General features: G+C 36.1%; 1 protein-coding gene across 1 annotated transcript in view; it reads right to left on the bottom strand.

The window, feature by feature from the left end:
• The window catches only part of LOC135197852 (uncharacterized), a 26,994-nt gene extending 12,516 nt beyond the window's left edge, over nucleotides 1-14,478 (bottom strand). The window contains exons 1-6 of the mRNA XM_064225034.1: nucleotides 14,204-14,478; nucleotides 5,572-5,627; nucleotides 4,820-4,840; nucleotides 2,817-2,855; nucleotides 1,560-1,595; nucleotides 1,251-1,289 (exon numbers count right to left, since the gene is read on the bottom strand). Coding sequence (XP_064081104.1) covers nucleotides 1,251-1,289; nucleotides 1,560-1,595; nucleotides 2,817-2,855; nucleotides 4,820-4,840; nucleotides 5,572-5,613 — 177 coding nt within the window. The 5' untranslated portion in view covers nucleotides 5,614-5,627; nucleotides 14,204-14,478. The remainder of the gene's footprint in view (nucleotides 1-1,250; nucleotides 1,290-1,559; nucleotides 1,596-2,816; nucleotides 2,856-4,819; nucleotides 4,841-5,571; nucleotides 5,628-14,203) is intronic.
• Nucleotides 14,479-16,229: the final 1,751 nt, after the last annotated feature.

Genomic DNA, 16,229 nt, shown 5'->3' with positions numbered 1-16,229 from the left:
GGGGGAGGCCGTGCCGTCGATCGCTTGAGAGAGAGAGAGAGAGAGAGAGAGAGAGAGAGAGAGAGAGAGAGAGAGATGGTGTGTGTATCAGTTTGCCTACACTCGGAGTTCCACATTTACCAAATATAAAAAAACGAGATTAATATCTCGTTTACATATATATATATATTGATTATATATATATATATATATATATATAATATATGTATTATATTACACATACTGCACACATATATGTATATAACATATATAAATAAATATATACATATACTGTATATACGTGTGTGTATGAGAAAACCATAGCGAGAAATAATAAAGATATACATATTTTGAAGTTTTTTTCAGTTGCTCCAGCTAAAAAAGTGCGACAAAATTTGCAGTCAGTGACCGATTAAACTTGCATTAACAAAAATATTAAAATAAAAACCTCGCAAATGCAATCGAGCTCGACATGATAATAATTAAAAAAAGTAGGAGAAGTTTTTTTCTCTCTCCAGACTGAATATTGTGTATTTGTTTGTTTGTATGGTGCTTTTACGTTGCATGTATATTGTGTATTAAATTCCAGTTCACAAGAAAAGCAAGAGATGGGATTTGTTTCTCCCTTTCAGGACGCTATCTGTATTACTTGAATCATAACATAAAGTCAAATGATATATTTTGTTTCAAGCATGATCTTCACGTAAAATATGTATATCATATCAAAAAGGTATGTGCATTATATATACACGTATTTATACATGTATAATTTTCACATCACCTTGATTCATATAAATTATTCGAGCTACAAATGTCCTTTAAGATCTAATTCGCTCTACCTCGGAATTAATATATTTTCATATATGTAAACCGAAGGGGAATATTCTGTATATCATGTGTACATATATATGTTTATACACACACACCACACACACACACACACAACACACACACACACACACACATATATATATATATTATATATATATATATATATATATATATATATATTACTGTATATATATTAGCATTTCCTCCATACAGGAATTGCTAATGTCTTGCTCTCACATTTGTAAGACCGGGCTTCGATTTCGATGTGAGTCAGAAATGTAGTTCTGTGGAACATGTTCCCAAGTGTTCATGTCCATATACATCATAGTACACACACACACACACGCACACACACACACACACACACACACACACATATATATATATATATATATATATATATATATATATATTTATATATATGAAGAAAACTTGTTTACCTTGGCCTGACCAGCAAGTATGATTTCCTCGTTGCCATTCTGAAATAGAAATGATTTATGATGAGTTCTGCTTGCAGCAGAGATTTAATGAACTTCACGAGCAAACTAGTGTTCATAAAGATTTACTGGATATCTCAATATGACATAGAAAATCACAAAATAATATATAGTCCGATCTCTCTCTCTCTCTCTCTCTCTCTCTCTCTCTCTCTCTCTCTCTCTCTCTCTCTTATCTCTCTCTCTCTCTCTCTCCCTCTCTCTTAAGTGAAACGTCAGCTATATACAATGAAACTAGAAAATATACTCTACCATATTTTTCAAAATGTTGAGCTGTTTTCCATCGGCCTGTAAAAAAAAAAAAAGATTAATGACATTTTGTTTTCCTTTCTTTCTGTAACCCACTTCTTCAAATTCCCGTCATGCATAATAACACTGGCAAAACTGATCCATGATGAAATAAGAGAGAAGTGACGCTAACTTAATTTTTTCATTATTCCAATACAATTACAGCGCAGGTAAAAGCCAATGTGTGTTTACAACTCCAGTCTATTTCGCTTATGTTCATAAATCAATAAAGGACCTTCACAGTTTTCCCAAATAAATAACTACGGACGGTGTAGACGTTATTCTTGGAATATAAGATTTAGGCCGAAGGCCAAGCGCTTGGACCTATGAGGCCATTCAGCGCTGAAAATGGCGTCGGAACCCATGACAGGTTAGGGTGGAAAGTATGGTGGAAGAATGAGAATATCAACGAAGGTACAGTCAAATGAATGTAGAAGGTCGAAGCTAGGGGACGGAGGGACGCTGCAAGGAACCCTAAGTAATGCCTTCAGTACACCGCGTGAGGTGCACTGACGGCACGACACCCAACTAAGGGGAAGGTGTTGTATTGTCCGCTGCAGCTGGCGAGGCAGAGCTATTTTAACAATGGCAGATTTCTCAAGGATGCCAACTGATGTTAAACTCTTCTTCAACTGCTCTTCACACTACCTCGTTGTCCAGTCTGCTTCATTCGACTGGATATGAAGAGATTCGATGGACGTGCATTGCAGTCATGCGAGCTTGTTGCTTGTATACATCTACCTCCATCGTCAAGGGCTTCTCTTCTGTTACGTCAGTTGAATAGTTTTTACTCGTAATATAATGTCGAATATGTATGAACGGCAGCCTGATGTATGGAGCTTACATACATGAATACATAAACATTTAATACACGCCACAATATTACAGATACACGCATCAGTAATTAACATTTATATATTTATAATATTATATGTATAATATATTAATATATATAATAATATACAATATTACATATTATAGTACTATAATATATACATATATATATATATTTATATATATAATATATATAATATAATAGATTATATAATTTATATTAATTCTGTATGCATATATCTCTATGTATGCATAACAATATAACACTATAATTCAAGTACATACTGTAGTTACCAAAGAACTGTTACTACTGCTATTACTACTTCTACCACCACCACTACTACTACTACTACTACTACTAATATAATAATAATAATAATATCTTACCTGAATGCTGCGTTTATGGTAAACGTTGCTTGGAAAATTCTGAAAGAAACAAATTATTGAAAGCATTATTTACATATTTAAGTCTTTACAAAAGTAAATTTACAAAACCTGTTGATATGTGTGCATACACATATACCAGACTATATTCTAAAACCAAAAGCAAAAATATGTTAAATAATTGGGGAAGATGTCAAAAAAAAGTTGTTTTTCTAGTAGGAACCAAAGAATTACATTTGGGCGCCTTTTACATATAAAAAGAAACGTCAATGGATTAGGTTGCTATTATACGTGTATATATATATATATATATATATATATATATATATATATATATATATATATATATATATACACGTATATATTGCTTCTCAAATGATAAAATCCAAATTAATTTCCCCTTCTTTACTCTCAGAGCGTGTTTTCAAATTCTCGTTCATCGATAAAGGAAGCTTGTTGTGTTAATGTTTTTCTTCTGAGTCCTCTTTTCGTATCTTACTTTGGTTGAATTGTGTTGTGTGACGCAAACATCACAGGAGAGCAGAAGTAATTAAGGGAACACCTGAGAATATCATCATCCTACAAGTGTTTCTGTGTTGAAGTGTATTGTAACGGAGATGATCCTACGTCACGACTACAAGAAACAAAGGAGGGAAATGTTAGGGAAGTAAGCTTTTATTATTTTTTATTAGTTGATATGCTTTTATTATTTATATTAGTTGATAAGCTTTTATTATTTTTATTAGTTGATAAGCTTTTATTATTTTTATTAGTTGATAAGCTTTTATTATTTTTATTAGTTGATAAGCTTTTATTATTTTTATTAGTTGATAAGGCTTGTTTAGTTAATTTTTATTAGTTTGATAAAGCTTGTTTATTTATTTTTATTAGTTGATAAGCTTTTATTATTTTTATTAGTTGATAAGCTTTTATTATTTTTATTAGTTGATGAATATATACGCTCCTTCAATTACGATGAGCTTGTGCGCTTTCGTCTTTTTCCCATAATGCCTCTTGTTGTTCAGTCGATCCCGCCAACCTTTGGTAGTGGTGTGTATTGTTTCTCTCTTTCAGAATAAAGGAACTTTTTATCTGGATGTGTTATTGAAACCCACCATCATATCATGGCCACCGCAACAACAAGATTTTGATAGACCTAATGAGAGCAAGGAAGCTCACGCGCAAAAGCAACACGTTCACCCTGTCACCTCTGACGTTGGCCCCAGAGCATTCATAAACAACCTCAGGTTCGCTGGAAACCAGATGGATAGCTCCGTCTGAAGCCAATTCCTTTGTGGGTATTTGGCTTCTTGTCTTCGTGGTCTTAGGCAGAAGGAACTTTAACAATGGGTATATTTCCACCGAAGCTATTTAACATTTATAGAAATGATTAAACCTTTGGGATACTGAAATGGAATGCTTTAAATGTTTATTTTAACACCTCGCATTTAAAAAAAACAAAAAAACACTAGGGACATACAAATACGAACGTGTGAATGGATTCATTACCGATCACTTTGACTGCGTATGTACACAGAAAATATTAAATTACTGGTTTACAAGCAGTTGGCTTGAGTTGAGTTGAGTTGAGTTGAGCTGAATATAGAATTTAGGCCAAAGGCCAAGCACTGGAACCTATGAGGTCATTCAGTGCTGAAATGGAAATTGACAGTAAAAGGTTTGAAAGGTGTAACAGGAGGAAAACCTCGTAGTTGCACTATGAATCAAGTGTCAGGAGAGGCTGGAAAGTAAGATGAAGAAGGAGAATATGAAAGGAGGTACAGTAAAAGGAACGAAAGTGGTTGCAGCTAGGGGCCAAAGGCACACTGCAAAGAGCCTTAAGTAATGCCTACAATGCACCGCATGAGGTCCACTGACGACACTACCCCACAACGGAGTACAAGCAGTTGGAATTACCCCTTAGGACATCACAAACGTTATGAGAAGACAAAGTCCTATTCTCCCTCCCTTCCGTGTTGATCATAAAATCAAGGGCAATTACTTACGCGTTCATGAGCCGGGTGACCCTGAAAATGAAAAAGATTAGCACTGTTAATTACTGGACTTCCAATCATTAATAATCTATATCTCATTTTTAAAAAAAGCCATAAAGGGAGTTTATTCAGCTTACAACTAATATATATCCAGGTTTTGCAATATAACCAAATGAAATACCAGCTGTTAATCGCACGAACCAAGATACGGATTGTATAATACTCTGGGTACCTAGGCTAAAAATAAAGATGGCTACATTACAAGTCGTTTAAAATATAATTAATGCCTTGAGAACGAATATATTACCAGGAGTCATTTTACGGTACAGATATAGCTCTGCTCTGCGCGGATGTGACTCGGCCTTTTATTTTTTTTTAATCTTGTCAAGTAAACAGCAATTTTGCTAATGACGGAGTGAGCTGAGGAAAACTAGAAACTGGGGAACGAATTTAATTCACCTAATGCCCTTCCTTCTCAATTTACTCTAACACTCTTCATTTTGACTCATTGAAGAAGTTTCTAAAAAAAAACATACTATTACTATCACCTTCGTGAAGAAATACTAAGTGATATTCTATGCTAATGATTTTTATGCAAGAAAAAGCTGGCTTTTGTGAGAACATTGATCTCGCAATAGTCTATAGATTAACTTCCATAAGCGTTCATTCTTACCATTGTACACCAAACAAACATTACTATCAATTTTTATTCGCAAAAGTATTAGAATATTGATCACGTTATTATCGATTCATTAAATACTTACCATAACCAGAACCACCAAACTCAATGCAATGAAGACCCGCATCTCCGAAAAGTTATCTGAAAATGGGAGAAAAAAAATATTTAACGATACCACATAACTCAATAATATTTCTAACTAGAGAACATTTTAGCAGTGATTAAGAAATTTTCATCATTCGACTCCAAATTTATATGCATTTTTACTTACGGGAAAATGAAGCCATATTTCGGGAGATACGGTTTTCATAGTCTTTTGCATAATAATAATAATAATAATAATAACGAAAGAAACACATCTACTGACCGAGGCCACTGAACCGACTTCTGGGTATAGAAATATACCTTTTTAGTTTTCTGTCCGCCCTCAGATCTTAAAAGCTACTGAGGCTAGAGGGCTGAAAATTGTTATATTGATCATCCACCCTCCAATCATCAAAAATACCAAATTGCAGCCACCTAGCCTCAGTAGCTTTTATTTTAATAACACAGGCAACCACCCAACCGTGGCTGAAAGTTTCATAAGTCGCGGCTGAGAGTTCCATACATACGCGGTTCAGAAAACTCGATTGCGCCGAAGATTTCGGCGCATTATTTTACGTTTGTTCTTGTAGCTGCAATGGCACAGGTGGAACTATGAAACTTTTTTCACTATCCTGGTCTAGTGGGTTTCCAATTTCGTTTATTTGTATTCGAGACTGTCCTAGTTTTTCAAGAACTGGTGAAAAGATTCGAGAATAGATGAGGTAACTACTAACTCCACACTCAAGTTCTGACGGATATCTATCGAAAAAATAAATCAAGCTAGGTTTTGAAACTCACATCCCCATTTAATCATAAATTTGTGTGCCAGTTTCATCGTTAACTTACAAAATTATTGACTGAATTGAATATAGAATTTAGACCAAAGGCCAAGCACTGGGACCTACTAGGTTAGTCAGTGCTGAAACAGAAACTGACAGTAAAAGGTATGAAAGGTGTAACAGGAGGAAACCCACGCAATTGCACCAGGAATCAATTGTTAGGAGAGGGTGGAAAGTAAGACGGGAGAAAGATAATATGAAAGGAGGTATAGTAAAAGGAACGAATGGGGTTGCAGCTAGGGGCCAAAGGCGCGCTGTAAAGAACCTTAAGTAACGCTTAATGCATAAGGTGCGCTAACTGCACTACCTCCTTACGGGGCTTAAAAATTATTGAAACTATTTAAGGCAAAATTCCAGAGAGGAATAAGAATAGGAGGAATAGTACACAGCATAAGTATGATCACAGGTACCCATCGGAACTGAGGTATCCAACAATGCTATGAGTTTCGCCAGATAGTGACTCATTCCACAGGTGTTAACACTGACATGTTAACATCTCGGCTTTTCTGAGATAGTAGTACTTCTTTTTTTCCAAGGCACACAGACAACATCGTCCTTAAATTCGCATTTCACAACTAGAAGTTAGTTTTTCTTCATTTGTTCTTAATTTGTCACGACGAAACCTTAAGGCTTCGTCGTGACAAGTATACCGAAAAACATGTATGAAGTAGTCTCGCAGTTAAATAAGGAAATCGTGGGTATATATATATATATATATATATATATATATATATATATATATATATATATATATATATATATATATATATAATATATATATATATATATATATATATATATATATATATATATATGCGTGTGTGTGTGTATCAGTAACCAAGATTTCCTTAACTGCTCGATTTCTGCATATATATATATATATATATATATATATATATATATATATAATATATATATATATATATATTTATATATATATATACGCATTAAGCTACAAATGTCCTTTAACATCTAATTTGCTCTACCTCAGAATTAATATATTTTCATATACGTTAACTGAAAGGGAATTTTTAATTGATAATAATTTCGTCGGCTCCCGGGCGCGAACCTAGGAACCCAGAAACTTAGGAACCTGGGTTCCTAGGTTCGCGTCCGGGAGCCGACGAAATTATTATCAACTAAAAATTCCCCTTCAGTTAACATATATGAAAATATATTAATTCTGGGGTAGAGCGAATTAGATATTAAAGGATATTTGTAGCTTAATGCGTATATCATATAATATATAGATATATATATATATATATATATACATAATATATATATATATATATATATTATATATATATATACATATATATATATATATATATATATATATATATAGTATATATAATGTGTGTGCCTTTGTACATGCCTATCCGCTTTGGATGACGTGTACCAAATGGTATTATCCATATCCTTCCTTAGTCAACACGGAGAAAGGTAGAGAGACTATCTTACGTGTAACTGGGTTAGACAAGAGATCATGTACAGCTTGACAAACTGAGAATAAAGTGAGAGAAAAAGAGAGCAAGCAATGAAATAAAAGGGGAGAAAGTGTGCAGGAACTTACGAAGAATAATAATATGAGGGATAAGCAGAGGGAAAGGTTAGTGAACGTAAAAATGCTGTCTGAAGTGAATGCAGTCCTGGCTGGGTAGGGTATTTTAAAAGCGTTTTCAGTATCAGAAAAGAAAAGAGGAACAGCTGAGTGGCAACAGAGTGACAATGGTTAATGAATGCTTGGGATAGCTTGTAAAAGGGACTACTGAGGACGAGTGGAGGGCAGTTAAGATACCGACGGATTGAATTGAATATAGAATTAAGGCCAAAGGCCAAGCACTGGGACCTATGACGTCATTCAGCGCTGAAACGGAAATTAACAGTACAAGGTTTGCAAGATGTAACAGGAGGAAAACTTCGCAGTTACACCATGAATCAACTGTTAGGAGAGGGTGGAAAGTAGTAAGATGGAAGAGACTATGAAAGGAGTTACAGTAAAAGGAACGAAAGGGGGTTGTAGTTTGGGGCCCAAGGCACGCTGCAAAGATCCTTAAGTGATGCCTCCTACAGTGCACCGTATGAGGTGCACTGACTGCACTATCCCCCTACGGGAGATATTGACGGAAGAAAGCACAACAAGTTGATGAGAGGCAAGTGATCTACATAGGTATAGTGAATGGGGACATGATGACTGAATAGCCACTGTTGGTAACGTATGTCTGAAGGAAGGTAAGGTCATGCAGGAATGGACGAGCCATATAACGGCTCTACTTTATTAATCAAAGGTAATAGACAACACTAAGAATTATATAAACATATTACTCTATACACCTAAGAATGTGTATGGTACAATTTTGATTGAGAGTAATATTTATAGAAAACTGTGTACGTTTAGACAACGGAGCGTAAATAACAGGTGATTTTTCAAAACATGATCGCGAGAAGTTTGCCAGTAAATACAAAGCTGATTGGGGCATCCATGGTCCTAGAAAAAGCTCATGATAGTCGTTAGATAGAGATGATATAGAGCAGTGGTTCTCAAATTTTTTTGGGCCCATGCCCTCTCCCCCTGCCAGCCACCCCCTTTCCAAAACTTGTCTGCTTCAAGAGGTGCATCCAAGTAATATGCAACAAAATACCAACACAAACACACAATTCAGTGGAGAGAAAGCTTGGCGTGTCCTCTCAGTAGTGCAGACCGATGCATTCTGAGTTTTGTGTGGTCCTAGAGCCAGCTTGAGCCTGCCAATCTGTGTCACAATTCCCGTGCCTCCCTACCACCCTTGAAACTCTGGGATAAGAAAGTGAGCCATGAACGGCAGGGAAATGGCTGGTGTTTGCGGCGATTCAGTAGCCAAAGAGAATAGTGAAGAGAAACCGCAGAACCTGTTGAAAGAGTTTGAGAGTTTTTGCGAGAGGATAAAGCTAAAAGTAAATCTGAACAACACTAAGGTTACAATGTTTCTTTGTTTGTATGGTGTTGTTACGTTGCAGGGAACCAGTGGTTATTCAGCAACGGGACCAGCATCTTTACGTGACTTCCGAACCACATCGAGAGTGAGCTTTTATCACCAGAAATACACATCTCTCTCCCCTTAATGGAATATCCGAGAATCGAACTCGAGGCCACCGAGGTGGCAGGCTAAGACCATACCGACCACACCATGGGAGAAGAAAGGGAGGTTAGTTGTGGAACAGGTGAAGCAGGGAAGGCAGTGGAGTCTGTACAAAAGGTGGGCCGGCGAAGAGAGATTTGATGTGTCTTTGGAAGTTAGCGTTTGAAAATATTGAGAAAGAGGCTGAGGTTTTTAGATGGTTTGGTGATGTGCAAAAAATAGTGGACGGCAGCTTAGTGGAAAAAGTTCGACATTCAGATTTGTCAAAATGGAGCAGGAGGGGAAACTCCAAAAAGAGCTGGATAGATGGAATGAAAGGTATAGGAAAGTAAGTCTAAATATCCAGGAAGCAAAATCGTGAATACCTCATAAGAGGTGAAGGATGTAATTAAAGTAGATGAGTTAGGCAGCTGCTGATGAGCCTTTTATAAAGAGGCTTACTTTATGGAAGTTTTCGGCACAAGAGGTTCAGCCAACTTTCGGCAAATAAATTATGAAAGTGGCGGCAATAACTATACTGCTGTTTTCTTCTCACAAGCACCAACCCTGCTAAAAGAAATGGTTCGACTATTATATATATATATATATATATATATATATATATATATATATATATATATATATATATATATATATATATATATATGTGTGTGTGTGTGTGTGTGTGTGTGTGTGTGTGTGTGTAGTCAACTCAGATACAACAGATTTCTTTTTATCATCAGATGGGCCTACACTGGTTCTGACCAGCCTTTGACAATTCCATTAACAATGACAGACCAGATCTAAGGTAATCATATGACTTACAAATGTTGGAGAAGAGTCACTAATGCGATTGGCTCCCGTGGCCATAACGTTCAACGATTATTTATTTACAGGAGAATGTGGCATGCCTTCTGCAACACTAACAAGAATGCGGTCGAGCCGTTGCGTGGCGAATTTGCTTCGAACTTCTATAACTTCTATAATGGTATCTATAGATGGAAACTTACAAAAAGCTACTTAGTGTCTCTCAAGAGCTTCGAACAAGCCCGGCATGTACTATTACAAACCCAGCACAAATGTTCTACAGGTGTTTTATTTAATTAGCAATTTGTACCCTCATCTTTGCGTAAGTCAAGGCAGGTGGCTCATCAAGATTTGTTTGCAATGTTGAAAAAAATGATAAACATTAAAATCACTCCCCAGATTCAACTATTGGGGGACTGGGTCATTTAAAGAAACTCCAAAATGGAGTTTGATTCTAAAAACATACTCTTCAAACGCAAGTGATGTTTCAGAACGTGTTCATTTTACGTGACGTAATAAAATGTCAAAAACGAGATTTTGAAGGAAACCACTTTTATGTAGATAACCTGCAAGTTGAAAGGAGAAAGTTAAAGAAAAGATGACGTCAGAATCAACAGAGGGAAGCAAAACTATTACGGTACTGACAAACTGCCCACGACGTAACCACCGAAATAGGCCGTCACGAAACCAGAACAAAAGACGGTGACAGTATTGCGCGTTGACCCAGAAGCCTGAGATGTCAATCAACGGCGAACCTAATCCAGCACTCGCAGCATTGGACGGAAAATCGTATCAACATATAAAGGAGGAGACACATCAAGATCACGTCAGCTACGGCGGAAATAAATCCCCGCCTCCTATTTTTCTCCTCCTCATCCTCCTACTCATCCTTCTTATTCTTCTTCTCCTCCGTTTCTTAATAACTGAGGGGAGGAAGACGTGGAGCTTGAGGAGGGACAATCTCTTTACGGCGAATGACAGCTCTGTAATGGAAACAAATGGAAACATTTCATGCGGGGGCTGCCCGCCATAGGAAGTCCCCTCCGTCCCTCAACCCACCCCCTAGACAACACCACCACACCGGCCTCCCCCCCAAACCCAAACCCCACATCACATACAGGGAAGGAAGGAAGAGGTTTCCGTCCATGGACAAATGTGCTTAAATGACTGTTGATAAATAGGTTAAAGGAGTGACACTCAATCAGAAACACAGCACGTGGACGGCTTACCGGAAGGGTAAATGCACGAAAGTAAGGAAAGCCATCAGGCGCCCAGAGCAGTAAAATGTCTTGATTCGCTCGTATATACGTGTATATATATATATATATATATATATATATATATATATATATATATATATATATATATATATATATAAAGTATAAAAGGCCCATTAAAACACCGTTTTCAAACTAAGGACTATATTTCGGTGGTCATACTTCCCTCCACCCATATCAAGCTTGATAAGGGTGGAAGTAAGTCTACCGAAATATAGTCCTTAGCTTTAAAACGGTGTGTTTTAATAGGCCTTTTATACTTGAGACGTATCCTGTTTTAACAGAAGAATTTATTTACTCATATATAATATATATATATATATATATATAATATATATATATATATATATAATATATATATATATATATATAATATATATATAGATAATATATATATATATATATATATATATATATAAATATATGTATATATATATATATACATATATATAGATATATATATATATATATATATATATATACAGATTTCTTGAAATCAGAAATACTACTAGGAACCCACGTAAAATTGTATCAATAGGTATTTAACTAAAAGATGTGAGAAACATTTATTTTTTCATTTTCAATTGATGCTAGGATTCCAAACGTTTTTATCTAGCAAAACAACTATTAAGTCTATGGGGTGATCTGCATACAGTTGTTATAGATAAACTCATGTTTGTATGAAAGGCAGGATCTTCAAATGTAGAGGTGAATTTCTTATTAATAAAAATCATCGAAATTCTTCAAAATGAAAATCCAATGTGGCTGCTTAAGAAATTGGTACAGCAAATATGAATGTAAAAAGTTAAGTTCTCTAAGTCTAACTTTGATAGAAAACTTTTGGTCAACTTCTTTAATTTTACTACCCAGCCCATATTGCAAACTGTTTACATATGCCTAAAGTGAATGCCTTCAGAGTTAAGCGTTCTGCTACCTGAGTGCGTACGTAGTATGATAATATTACAATAATACAACTGTAGATTGTTTATTGATTAAGTAATGACTTAATTATGTCATTGGCTCCTTCATATCAAATCATTACTACAAATGCATACTTTCGTATGCATTGGGTTTTATACTGTTATCATATCATTCATTTAATTGCTTATAATAACGTGAAAAAAAAAACAAGGCGTGATCCGACCTCCAGCTTACTCTGGATGCGTGCAAGATATTCCCCTCATGTATAAGTTGTAAACATTATATTCATTACTTTTATATGTAAATTATAAAGTACTAAAATCTATGGTAACGTATGTATTTTATTTTTACCAACGAAAAATTAAATACATACGCTACAATTTATTAGAAATAATTTTGCTGTACTGTTTAACATGCACATTATTTATTTTTTACATTTTCATTCTAATAAATAAATCATAAATATCCTATCCTTAAATTCCTGTATCTTTAAATCAATGCAAAACACCCTTTTCAGATCTTTTTAGGCTCCTCAATAGACTTTTCCTACCCACCCCCAACAAGAACAAGAACAACAATAACAACAAAATAGTTAGCAGGCTTACTCCCAGAGTAAGCGAAAAATAGCACGTTCAGTCCTGCCACCACCAGCCCTACCCTTCCCAGTAAAAACCAGGCATAATCTTGAACAAAGAAGGAATTGTGAATATCGCCATTCATCTACCTCCTCCAAAAATTGTGGGACATGACTGTCTCTGAATTTTATTTTACTTCTGGTATTGTTTTACGTGTATAATGTCAAGTTATAGTGAATACATGTGGAGGCGAAGACTGAGTTCTCAGAATGCGATGCTCGCAAGACTTGAGCCTTAGAACGGGTTTACAAGCATTCAAGTTTTACTTGATTGCTTTTAATTTCTTTGTACGTCACATTTTTTGTAGACTTTCTTCAGTAGATACGATATTTGTTATTTCTACTTCGATTCTGATCAAGCTCTTGAGATGCAGGTGCCATTCCCGTGCATGTCCAAGGAACCATGCCATTATCTGTGTACACCTCTTTCTCGTTAATTAATAGCATATTTCTTTTATCAAAGTCTAACCACATACTAACAAATGAATTTTTCCAAGGTTTAACGTTCTTATGGCATTTCTTTTCTAATATGTTCATAAAATTATCATCCATTTAATATTTTATTTAGACTTCTGAGGATGAAATAATCTGCTTTTGCTTACTAAATACCATAGAAAATCAAGATCAAGTCAGTTCGGTTTTACAGAATTGATAATACTATAAGATAAAATATGAGTGTTCTCAAGACTGTTTTGTACATTGGGCTTTGCGAACTTGTGCAACCCGCTTCGCAAACTTGCAGTCAAGATCAATTATAAACGCATTTAACTGAGTTCTCTAGCTCTCTGCATCGCCCTGTTAACTCACTTTTGACTTCTCATTACTTTACAACCCAAAATGATTCTGCCTGACATGATAATATTACTTGCAAAACGACAAGGCACTGCTAATCCCACTTTGCGCACAACTTTTGGATACGTTCATCACCACGAGCTGTCTGCCCTGAAGAAACCCAACTGCAATTCTAAGGAGTCTAACGCACGACCGCACTCTAACAGCTCAAACCTAAATGAAAAGTTTTTAAAGTCATTACGGACAAGCAATGTCTACTTACAAGCAAAGGCAACCGTACTTCAACTTCCTTTCTTGAGAATGACAGAGAACCTGTCTCCCGGAGACAAGACAGAGGGGCGCTGCTCCTCGAGGCTTCTCGCAAGTGGGAGCTTTTTTCCCTCACCTTATTCGTTACTCTCCTCTTAGCACCTGCGTTGGAACTCCGGCTCGGGATCGCAAATGACTTAGGTAATTCCACTCGCCCCATCAGACGTCAACAGCTGTTTCATCTGTGTGAGGACATCCTCTTCTTTTGTTTCTGACTCATCTCTGCGACTGCCTACGAAAGAAATGGAAGCATTTTAATGAGTCTTACTTTCATATTCAACAGAAGGATACAGTACTCATGTGAAAATAATATATATACCTGATTATTACGAAGAATGATTAAACTGAGATTCCTTTACAAAATGCGAGGAATTTGGATAGGCAACCAAACAAAAGCTACGGTAAGCAATGATAGGTCGCATCTGTTGTATTGAACCTGGAAAATACAGATGTTTTCTCGTCTTCACAAGTGTTACCCACATAAGACCTTTCGTTATGTTCGCCAAGAAAGCCACATATTGCTCTCTCTCTCTCTCTCTCTCTCATTGTGCATATGGAATAGAATACAATAGAACCTAGAATTTAAGTCAAAGGCCAAATGCTGGGATCTATGAAGTCATTCAGAGCTGCATTGTGCATATGAACAATAAGAAAGAACATTTATATACTTATAATTGTCGTAGCGGCACCGCAAGTTCCGTCTATTGCAATCCAAACACAGACTAAAACAAAGGATTCCACGAATAGTTTTAAAAGGACCTAAACTAATCAGTCTTCGGAGTTCTTCGTTGGACGAGTGGTTTACGTGCTTGCATACCACGATTCGGTAGTCCCGAGTTCGATTCTCCTCTGCCAACGTGGAATCAGAGGAATTTGTTTCTGGTGATTAGAGAATTAATTTCTCGATATAATGTGGTTCGGATCCCACAATAAGCTGTAGGTCCCGTTGCTAGGTGACCAATTGGTTCCTTGCCACGTAAAAATATCTAATCCTTCGGGCCAGCTCTAGGAGAGCTGTTAATTAGCTCAGTGGTCTGGTTAAAGTAAGATATAGGCTACTTAACTTTTTAATCAGTCTTCAAGAACACGCAAAATGTGCATCTCGCCTACGCAAGCGTACATTGTGAACGCACACTACAATACATATGACCGTCGCTAAACGTTAAAATATAAAAATGTGGCCTAGTGTTTCTTCAGTAATCTCCAGATCTGAACGGAATCTCCGACCGCGCAAATATTGCGTTGCTCGGAGCCTTCCACATCTGAGGCAATTTTCTGGTAGACGCTGGTACACGAGGAAGCCTCTTCCAATCTCGTGTTTTATCGGACGAGATAATGAAGGTGAACAAAGGCTTTATGGGGATTAAAATTAGATCCTATATTGGTACCTGTGAGGATGTTTACGACCGAGTATAACAAAGAGAGAGAGAGAGAGAGAGAGAGAGAGAGAGAGAGAGAGAGAGAGAGAGAGAGAGAGAGAGAGAGAGAGAGAGAGAGAGAGAGAGAGAGTTAACTTTATTCAGCATGAGAGAAATGTGGATATTTTAAAAGCAAACAGAACATGCTGTCGAGATTACAACTTGCAGGTGGTATATGCCATCTCTAAACACCTGTTCTAGTTTGCTTATAGATCTGCGATTTCGTATAGCATTCCAGGATTGAAAATAGTGCCCTTGAAAAATAGTCTGATAACTTATCTAGCGCTACAGACTTCCAATTTCAAAGATTTTTTTCACTAATTAAAGAAGAGTCTTTTTATTTTAATGGACTGAGTAATTCTTTGTATCCAAAATGTCTCCAACAGTCATTTCCCAGATGTCAGCCTAAATATTACTTAAAACAGATTAGTTGTTTTATTTAGATTATCCTAACGAAATAATAGCTTCCAATTTCTTGTACTTTTGCTTGACACTGGGTGTCCACATTTGGTTACATATGTAATTTCCTAGTCACCAATGGGTTAAACGCAGTAAGCCTCA

The sequence above is a fragment of the Macrobrachium nipponense genome, chromosome 21, assembly GCF_015104395.2.
Source record: "Macrobrachium nipponense isolate FS-2020 chromosome 21, ASM1510439v2, whole genome shotgun sequence".
NCBI lineage: Eukaryota > Metazoa > Arthropoda > Malacostraca > Decapoda > Palaemonidae > Macrobrachium > Macrobrachium nipponense.
Note: the sequence above shows the minus strand (reverse complement) of the source record. Positions and strands in the feature narration are given on the sequence as shown.